Raw genomic sequence first — 10,754 nt, 5'->3', positions numbered from 1 at the left:
AAAATGGTGTCCGTGAGGGTTTACAAATCCAACAGGGTTTTTTTGGCTGGAAATAGCCAAATTTCTTTGGAAATTTGGCTTTTTTGGCCCTTTTGATTTAATTATTTATGTTTTTGTCTTGAGATTCAATAAAACTACATCGTTTGAGCGTAGTAAATTCCGCCTATGTTGGGATTAGTTGAGTATAGTTTTGGTGGAGTATCATCGTTAATTTGGTTAATTGATGAAGAATTATACGAGATCGTAACAATTATCAAATTGACTTAGATGAATCGGATGAAAATCGTACTTGCAGCTACAACAAATCGTTAGACCGTCTCTCCGAAAAGGATGTATGTTCCAGTGATATGTGCGAGAGATGTCCCACAGTGCAAGATCTTCCCAACGGTGGTAATTTTTTATGAAGGAATACCTCTTTTGATTCAATTTATTATTTTGTTATGTATTTGTTAAATTTTGTTGTAGGTGTCGTATTACTTTATTTATGAATTGATTTTACATTAAAAAAAACAAAAAAAAGTTGGTGTGGCAACGTGATCTATCGATGTGTTTATCATGTCAAGCCAGGCTAACAATGGGCACTCTCACATCGGGCCCAACTGTCGTGTTGGGCCATATTGTCTTGTGCAATTAGGGGGTGATGAATCGAATGAAGAATGTACGTTGGACTATACTCAATTTTGTACGTTAAAGCCCAAAATCGATCCAAAATCTAGTTACTATGATTTTGTATCCGTTTCACAAGTCATGAAAATGTCCTGTACTTTTTTTATCCTTTTTGTTACTCCCTCCGTTTCTTTTTGTTGTATCCGTTTCCTTTTTAGTCGTTTCATAATATTGTATCCACTTAGAATCTTTCCATTTTTGGACATACTTTTTTTCCTAAAATACCCTTATATTTCAATCTAATAACCAAAAAACCTAAAGAATCTACCCATATTCCCACCTAATTTTCCCCACCCATAATATTTTATTCATTTAACCCACCCACCTCCCTTATTAAATTAATAAAACCCTAACGTCACTCTCACCTCTCTCTCCTTATAACCCGTCCCTCTCACCCTCTCTCTCCTCATTCTCTTCGGATCCCTCTCTCCTCCTGTCTCCCTCTCTCTCCTCAAGAAATCTCCCTGTTTCTCTAAAAACCCTAACCTTCTCCGCCCCTGTTCTTCGTTTTTTTTGGTGAGATCTCTCAGATCTTTGGGGTTTTCGCTCAAAATTGTTCTCAAACTTTAACCGGAACGACATTCCGGTGAGATCCCCTCTAGTTTTGTCCCCTTTGTCGTCCCAAATCCCGGTTGGTAATCGATTCTCTGGTGAAATTTTTTTGGGGATAAAATCGGAGTTTTATTAGGGTTTTATTAATTTCTTAATGGGATCCTCTTCCTCCAAATATCTTCCGACTTATTCGGTTGGTACTTCTGGGCAACGAATTCCTGACTCAAACTGTGATTGGGGCTCGAAATGCATTTGTCCCAACAACGAGCACTCGTATTCTGGCGAGTATCTGAATAATTTGAGGTTGGCCCAGAAGGAGAACACGAGTACCCAAAATTATCTCAAAGCTTGGTTTGAGAAAATGGAAGTGGAGCCTGGTGAAGAGGTGGAGTCCAAATACGACGATCGAGTCCCCACACCAGCAGATCTGAGATTCTTTGGAGGAGACGAATCTGATGAGGTATATTTCCTTATTTTTGGGTTTTTTTTCCTGATTTTTCGAGTTAATTAGGGTTTACTCTGTTTTTGGGATTTTTTGTGTTTCTTGGAGAAAATCTGTGATTTTTGGTTGAAACGTAGGTTTTCTAATAAAATTAGGGTTACTCTGCATGTTCTGATTTTTTGAGATTTTTTGTGAATTTTAATGATTTTTTTTCATTTGTTGATGATTTTTGTGAATTGTTTTAGATTTAACATTGGTTCATTTTTTGTGATCATGCATGTCCCATAAATGTTTGATTTTTGTGTTAAATGATGAAGTTTTCGAATTGCATGTCAGAGATTCGTTGATAATTTTTGTTAAATGATGAAGTTTTCTAATTGCATGTAAGAGATCCCTTGATTTATTTTGTTAAATGATAAATTTTCGAATTGCATGTCAGAGATCCCTTGATTTTTTTGGTTAAATGATGAAGTTCATGAATTGCATGTTAGAGATCCCTTGATTTTTCTCGATTTTTATGAGTTTATTTAAATTGCATGTTGAATACCATGAATGTTGGTCTGTTTTGGTTGATTTGGATGTTCAATTCCATGATTACTTTGATGATGTTGTTCTTTGATCTTGTTAAGTTGATGTGAAATATATTAAACATATTTTATGTCCCCTCTTGATTGCAAGGAACCCAATCACTCTGATTCATTCGACCTATACTATGTGGGTGAGTGTGAGAACACAACTGCTGGTCCAGAGGTTTCTGATGGGCAATGTTCGGTTTCGTCCCCAAACGTGAAGGAAGATGAAATAAAAAAAAAGCCACCTAAGGGCGTTGATGATGCTTAGAGATAAGTGTGTCTTCTATAAACCCTCTTTTAATTATATTTGGATTGCTGGTTAGCTGTGGAGACATAAGGTGGAGTAGCCAACAACTGTGATCTGTTGTTGGCAAGGGGTGTTGTTGTTTTGTTGATGATGTGATAGGGTTTGGAGTGTATTCATGTCCTCTATTATTGCCTTGTTGCTTGAAACATGTTGCCTTGTTGATTGATGAATGTTGCCTTGTTGATTGATGAATGTTGCCTTGTTGATTGATGAATGTTGCCTTGTGTGCTTGCTGATTTAATAATGTTGCCTGTTGAAACTGTCATATGTTTGCTGGTTGATTAGTGTTGCCTTGAGAGGGGTGAAAGCATATGGGATGGGTTTATGAATAAAATTTTAACATGTGATTGGAAAAAAACAGTTTCATTAAAGTCCCCTCTTATTGTTTGTCTTTCCTGAATGCTTGGTCTGTGATGTTAGGGTTTGAATGAGGTCTATGATGAGCCTTTCAGTGCTGAGAAACTATCCATGTTTCATAAACCACAGTGCGCCATTAGCATCCAGCCGTAGGCTGTATGAGGCTTTTGTGTGCTAATGGTTTGTGAACATGGTGTGGTTCAATGAAGCTTGGGGACATCTGAGACCAAATTTAACATGATGATGAGTCTTTCATATGCTGAGTCTTTCATATGCTGAGAAACAATTCAAGTTACATCGATGATGAGTCTTTCATATGCTGAGAAACAATTCAAGTTACCTACACTCACTCGTGCTGCCATTAGTATCAGTGATGATGCTTCTCAGGCGCTAAGTGTGTGTAGGTTGAATTTGTTTCAATGATGCTTGGGGACATCTGAGATGAATTTTGATGTCATGCATGTTTTACTTTTGTTAGTTAGGTGGTCCTTCAAAGGGGATTGACTTATTTTTAAATATCCAATGCGATAGTTCACAATTTGTCAATTCCCTTTGGAAGGACCACCATGACACTTAAACAACATGTTTGATTGTGGTGTTAATGATAATCAATGATGTTAAAGGTTGATATCCTGAGATTTATGTTTCAATACTTGTCCTTTAACTCCTTTTGTCGAATGGAGTGATTGTCATTTCACATGATCAGTAGTGAATATCAATCATTCCGTTCGGCAAAAGGATGTTAAAGTTGAGAAAATATTGATACAATAGATCAATGATGCTATTCAACAACTCTGAGATTGGAACCCTAATGTTTGCTAATGTCCCATGTGTGAGTTTGGTCATTGTTAAAATTTGGAAACATACTACATATATGCTGTAAATCAACCTATCTGAGATTGTTGTGCCTTGTCCATTGCTGCCTTGTTATTTGTTTTGAGTCATCTATGATGAGTCTTCATTTGCTGACACTCAAACCCTATATTCCATTAACACTCATGCGCCATTAGCATGAATAATGCTTCTCAGGAGCTAAGTGTTGGTGGATGGGGTTTGTGTGAGGGATGCTTGGGGACATTCTGAGATGGTTGTGTGTACTTGCTTCTATGTACTTGATGCCTTCTTCTTCATGCTTTGTTCAATGATGAATTGGTTTAAGCATATCGAATTTTACTTTTGTTGACGCATCGGTATCTAGGTGGTAAGATTTTCCATCTGAAAATGATGTGATATGCATTCTTTCCACTTAGATGCCGATGTGTTTAGAGAAGTGATTTTGCATATGACTTTCTAAGTATGTTGTAAGTAAATACCTTGCCTTTGCTGCCTTGCTCATGGCCTTGTTTTTTTGAGTTGTTCAATGATGAAATGATTTAGTAACTCGAATATTCCATCTTTTGACGCATCGGTTTCAAAATGGGAATAAATTCCATCTGAAAATGATGTGATATTCATTCTTTCCATTTTGAAGCTGATGTGTTTAGAGTTGTGATTTTGCATGTCCTGAGTTTCCTACACTTTTAGTATCCTCTGTCAAATGGAGTGACTTTCCTTTCCCATTTCTGTTTGTGTTAGTCATTCACTCCATTTGGGAGGAGGATATTAAAGTTTAGGATTCAATGATGATGAACACATACAAACTGAGAACAACATGTCCCCATGCTTTGCCTTGGCTTGAAAATGAATTCATGTGTTGCCTTGAAAACATAAAGTTGTCCCCTTAATGGTTTAAGGAATGGCTGACTCATTAAATTGGTGTTTTGTGTTTCAATTACAACTACAAATAAGAAACATGATTGTGAATATGATGAACAAAAACTAAACTATGATTGACATAACCTAGTTATTGTTGCCTTGTTGATGCTGTCTTGTTCATATTGCCTTGTGCATTGCTGCCTAGTTATTGTTGCCTTGTTGATGCTGTCTTGTTCATATTGCCTTGTGCATTGTTGCCTTATGATTTTGACTTATCCTGAAATCATATGTTAATATGCAATGTACATGTTCCCTTATGATTTTGAATAATCCTGAAATCATATGTTAATATGCAATGTACATGAATAACTACAAATATGTGAGTATGATGAACAAAAACTAAAGATTAACAACAACAAATTGATTCATTCATTCTTCCAGTTGATATGTTGCTTCCAAAATGTTTTAAATACATGTGATGCTTTCATTCAAGCTTACAAAAGTGACATTTTGTTTGCTCTTGTAACTTTTAAAACATGTTCCCAAAACACAAAAAGTAATCTCTCGTTCTTGCTCTATACTTCACTGATTTGCTCTCCATTCATCAACAAGTTGTTTGCATTCATTCACAGCCCACCTTGGGGCCTTAACTTGTTCTGGCAGATTCCCCTCATCTTCTAAAATCTTTTTCTTGTTGTGTGGGAGTTGGTAGTCATTGTCCCCCTTGTGTTTCAAAATTTCATTTCCAACATATTGAAGTGACATCCACACATTAGATAGAGTCTTTGCATGCAGTTCATTATATGCCTCAGTCACAGCACCACTTAAATCTTCAACTGTTTTAGGCATCTTTTTGTGCATTAGTGATTGAATTGACCTAAAGAACCCCAAGTCTAATATGTTACAATCTGGACTGTTTGCTGGCTGCTGAGTCAATATCAATGTGAAGCCATCTTGCTTGTAATGTTGCTGCCATTCTTGATCATTTTGCAAAATGTGTGCCTTTGCATTGTCTTGAATGATGTATATCACCCTTTCCCCCTCATGTGGTGGCCATTTCTCTTTAATTGATGGGATTAGGTAGTTGATTAGCATGGCCCTGGTTGCAATCTGATTAACTGACTTGATTGGTTTAGTCTCAATTGTCCCCTTGACTCTATTTTTGGATGTTCTCTTTGCTGCCACTGCATCTGTGAATGGAAATATACCAAGTTTCCCATCCCACTCACACTGCCCATCTTGTCCCCACCTTGGCCTTGCTACTGCTGCCATAAACATGAACTTTGGAATCTTAGTTCTTGATTTTCCCTTCCTGTGTGGAAATGGTTCATTGTTTGCTAAATAAACTCTTTGACTTTTTTGTGTAAGATAGAACCATTTCTCATCGATGTGAATGAAATCATACATGCTGTAATATGTGGGATCATTTGGTATTGAGTAGTCCATTAAGAGACCAAGTACCCACTTCATCCTTGCCATCTTGCATTCTTCTGAAATGCCTGGATTCAATGGACTTGAATGTGGTTTTATCTGTTTTCTTTTCACCATTCTCCAAACTGTTGTGGGACTCAAATTGAGCATCCTTGCTAGATCAATAATGGTTGTTCTATCCCCCATGGCTATGGAGGCTATAGACTCATATGTTACTTGAATTCTCTTCCTCCCACAGTTGTGATATTTGCTATCATAGAAATACGAATCCATGGCTGCCTTATGTGCCAATGCTCTCTGCCATATTAGTCTAATTGTCTTCCTTGTGTAACCAAACTTTATAACAGCCTGCCTATTTGTCCCATGAATGAGTTCATCTGAATGCTTTTCTTTTCTTAAGAGAAGGAACAACAAGATTTCCAACCTTAATTCGTTGTTAATCCTTGGGGTTCTAGGCTTATGATGATTTTGCTCTGTTTCTGTTTGATGAATTGGAGATGGTGGGAACTCTTGTTGTGTTGGCATGTTCAAATCAAACAAAAATGGAACTGAGTGGTTATCTGATATACCTGATGTATGCTGTGGTCCCACTTCACATTCTTGTGCATATTCTTGTCCCACTTCATTCAGATCTGGCAATTGTTGATTTTGCTCAAAGTCCCCTATTTGATGAGCATTTACTTCACTTACAGCATTTTGGGTTGCTTCATCATCATCATAATCTGAATCAGAGTTCGTGCCGTCTCCTTCATCATCGGAAAAACCGAGGAACTCGTCCTCCTCTTGATCTGAAGCCATTAATGTCCCCTTGCTGATTAATTGTAGTGCATTTATTGCCTTTGGTTTTTTGTTGTTGTAACTGATATTAAAACAGTTGGAATTTATGAGAGTTTTTGGGTAGAAATTGTCCCCTATTTATAAAGGGTGGTAAATGTATAAAGTTTGGAGGGAAAAAGTTTGGAGGGAAAACTTTTTGGTAAATTTCTGTTTTTGGAGGGAAGTGTAAAAAGGGAAGTGGACTTTCCCAATTTGGGAAGTCTTCCCTCCGTTTTTTTCTGTTGCTGTAATCTCATTGGATGAAATAAATCCACCTCATGTACTTTGGTCCCCACTTCAATCAGATTTTTTCTGATTTTTGATTAATTAAATGAAAATATCCCCTTTCACATAATTCTTTAATATTTTCTCTCTCCTTACTTTAATCTTTAAAAAAGAATCTCTTACACATTCTTACACACAATCATTTCTCTTACACCCAATCATTACACTTATACCCATACAAACCAAGATTCTATTTTTCTTAAAAACCCCCCAAGATTCCAAATGGATACAACATTTAGAAATGGAGGGAGTAGTATACTGAACACATTTTTTTAAATTAATTAATTCTGTTTCGACAAGCTTTTGATAGCACTTAAGATAATTAATGTATCGTTTCCTTTTGTTTTGATCCGTTAGTTTTAGAATTTACTAATATTATCAATGTATAATTAATTATGTCATTTTATGGTGACTAATTAAGTTTGTCATTGGACCTAAACTAATATTTTTACTATAAAAACAATGTTATTAGTTCATGTATAGACGTACAGTGTTAGTAGGTTGTCACTTGATCATTACAAGTACGCTATAAATAATTGTTATTACTTAGACATGTTGGGTTCTCGATCAGCTCAAATGGTAAGATTCTAATTAATATGCAATTTACGTCTAATTTTTTTCTTATAGTTTTTAATAGTTGAGAAATTATCTAACGCGTAGATCATCTTCTAATATTTACGCGTGCTCTATGGTTGTTTTTTTTTCTATGCAGGAGTTTTCAGTCTTAGTTGTTGTGTACGTTCTTCTAAATGTCTCCCAGGTTATTTTTGGCATCCGCACACAGAATGGTAGTCTTCTTACTTCATTGTCACAATTTAACGTGATGAATTATGAAGCCATTGGAGATGGCTTACAAGAAGACACTCCTATAAATTTCTATTTAAACCTTTAATTCAATTCTAATTTTTGCATCATATATGTTCACGAACCAAATTAACGTCGAAATATATAATGGAAATTTGGTTGTTAATTATGAATAGAAATGCAACAAGTTAAAGCTTCAATTTGTAATTAACAATGAAAAAAATAATACAAATTCAATCGATTTCCTCAGTTTTATACAATTTCTCCATTAGTTTTGATGGACAATTATTATGGAAATCTAAATTCATCATATAGCTAAAAGATTTGAGCATATTTCATTTCTATAGTTTTAGTTTCCCGTGGTAACGTAGTTTTATTATTGCAATATGTCAACGTACGTTATAAAGTAATACGTAGTGTTTTTGTAATAAAATAAAGGTCAAAGATTTGTTAATGCAACGAATACAAGAAATATATTTGACGTGAATATTTGTTTTATATGCATTTTCAAGCAGCATTCACGTCGAGGTAATTACTATTCTATACTCATATGTTGTAATTAATACATGGTTTGAACGTATAGTATGGTAATTTCTTAATGGAGTATGTTTTAATAAAGAATATATCATGCTAGCTAAACTAATTGACACCCATAATGACAAATCCAAGGAAAATTGGTGGCACCAGACAACCGCAATACATGGAAAAATTGTGAAGCTAATTGTTGGATAGTTTTTTCAAGCATTGACAACCTCATTGTAGATGGATCAGGAGAGATCAATGGCAAAGGCTCAATTTGGTGGCAAAATAATGACCCAACAACTAGTGACAATGTTGCTACGGTATGTTTTTGTACTATAAGTATTTCAGTTAAATATATTTCACTAATTAATCCCATACATTTACTAATGATGACCATCATTATATTACAGGGAATTTGTGTGACCTTCCCAAGGTAATTAAAATTGAACCTTTTGTACATATACGTGTAACATGTGCGCGTGCATTTTGTTTATAGGATTGGTTGATATCGTTTTTTATTTTCAAATTTCTGATTAAATATGGTAACAAAATTTCAGGCTTTATGGTAGCTGGATAAATTGTAATGGTCTTCGATTACAGGGATTAACACATGTAGACAGTCCCAGAAGTCATATATCGATTAGTGGTTGTAACAATGCAATTATCTCTAATCTTCAAATAATGGCTCCTGAAACCAGCCACAACACTGATGGAATCGATATTATTTCTTCGAATCATGTTCATATAAGTGATTTCATTATCCAAACAGGTAACTTTATCTTGATCAATTAATATTATGATCTCTCATTTCATACTACGTAATACGTACGAACGTACTCATAATAATAACTTCAATTGTACTAATATTATTGAATTTATTAACATTACATGATTAATTAGGTGATGATTGTATAGCAATAGGATCACATACATCATGGGTTAACATAACCGGGATAACTTGTGGACCTGGCCATGGTATAAGGTTCGTAAATCTTAGTAATTACATTTATATTATCATATATATGGAGTATATATAATGTTGAATAAGAACTCATTAGAGTGTCTATTATAAGATTTTCCTTGTTTACACTGAATTATAAACATGCAATGCCATGTCTTTTTGTACAGCGTCGGAAGCTTGGGAAAAGATGGTGAATTTGCTAAGGTAGAAGAAATTTATGTAAAAAATTGCACTTTTAAAGGAACTTTAAACGGTGTAGAATCAAGACATGGTAGGTTAATAAATATCATATTGTGTATAATTTGAACAAGAAATCTTTACACACACTGATTTCTTAAGACTAATGCAGAAGATGATTTTTTTACTTTTTACACAGGGCGGATCGGGTTATGCAAGAAACATAATATTTGAAGATATCCCTCTGATAGATGCTGGAAACCCGATTATTATTGACCAATATTACTGTGATGGTGCTAAAAATTGTGGAAGTGAGGTAATTAAATTCACATCACAATCTCAAATAGTGAGTCTTTTATAGTTCCTCTGTTCTGTTTTAGTTGCAACCTTTTCTATTCATCCAAATTTTTGCAAAACAAATGGATAAATAGTGCCCCATTTTAAGATATAAGGTAGGTGATTGAATATGGATGAGGGTAGTTTGATAAAGTTGCAAAAAATAGAAAGGTTACGTAAAAAGCATGACCCCAAATAGAAACGTTGCAACTAAAAGAGAACGGATGGAATAAAATTTACGTGCAGGACGCAACATTTAACTATTTTATGTTTTGTTTGTAAAGCAATCGGGTGTGAAGATAACGGGGTTGAGCTATAGAGGCTTCCATGGAACGTCAACAACGACGGCGGCGATTAGTTTAAATTGCAGCAGCACGGTGGCTTGCACCGGCATAATCATGGAGTCAATCAATATAATTTCTTTAACTGGCTTAGATGATACGTATGCCGTTTGCATTAATGCTCAAGGAACACAATCTCTTGTTGCACCTAAAGTGCCTTGCCTAACTCAATAATAAATTTTGAGATTAGAATAGCTCATTATTTGTAATTCAGGCTAAAATTAGCTGGTAATTAATAAACATAATCATCAAATTTTAGTTGCAATTTTTTGAGATTAGGCTGAAATGTGCCTTTGATCTCTTCGATTCTGTATTAGGATCCCTTGTTTAAATTTAAAATAAGCAAAATCAATGGAAGTTCTACATTCATGAACTTAATCAGTTTCTGCTACTTAGTTTAGGCTCTGTTTTCTTCACCTTATTCGTATTACTTATTAGACCATAACACACCAAAACAAGCAAAAAAAATCACTCACAACAAAAGATATAT

At 35.0% G+C, this 10,754-nt stretch overlaps 2 protein-coding genes and 1 pseudogene across 2 annotated transcripts; 2 read left to right on the top strand and 1 right to left on the bottom strand.

The window, feature by feature from the left end:
• The first annotated feature begins 872 nt into the window (after positions 1–872).
• LOC130463136 (uncharacterized) lies at positions 873–2,500 on the top strand. The gene is made up of 2 exons (XM_056832183.1): positions 873–1,678; positions 2,339–2,500. Exons 1-2 carry the CDS (start codon positions 1,373–1,375, stop codon positions 2,498–2,500), a joined length of 468 nt encoding a protein of 155 aa, XP_056688161.1. The 5' UTR covers positions 873–1,372.
• A 2,673-nt stretch (positions 2,501–5,173) lies between these two features.
• On the bottom strand, positions 5,174–6,820 carry LOC130463135 (uncharacterized). Its single transcript, XM_056832182.1, has one exon. The coding sequence runs from the start codon at positions 6,818–6,820 to the stop codon at positions 5,174–5,176; it is 1,647 nt and encodes a 548-aa protein (XP_056688160.1).
• Positions 6,821–7,675: 855 nt separating this feature from the next.
• On the top strand, positions 7,676–10,438 carry LOC130463134 (probable polygalacturonase At3g15720; annotated as a pseudogene).
• The last annotated feature ends 316 nt before the right edge of the window (positions 10,439–10,754 follow it).

This window comes from Spinacia oleracea, chromosome 6 (assembly GCF_020520425.1).
Source record: "Spinacia oleracea cultivar Varoflay chromosome 6, BTI_SOV_V1, whole genome shotgun sequence".
Taxonomy (NCBI): Eukaryota; Viridiplantae; Streptophyta; class Magnoliopsida; order Caryophyllales; family Amaranthaceae; genus Spinacia; species Spinacia oleracea.
The sequence above is the reverse complement of the archived record's forward strand: the minus strand, read 5'-3'. Positions and strand labels throughout refer to the sequence as shown.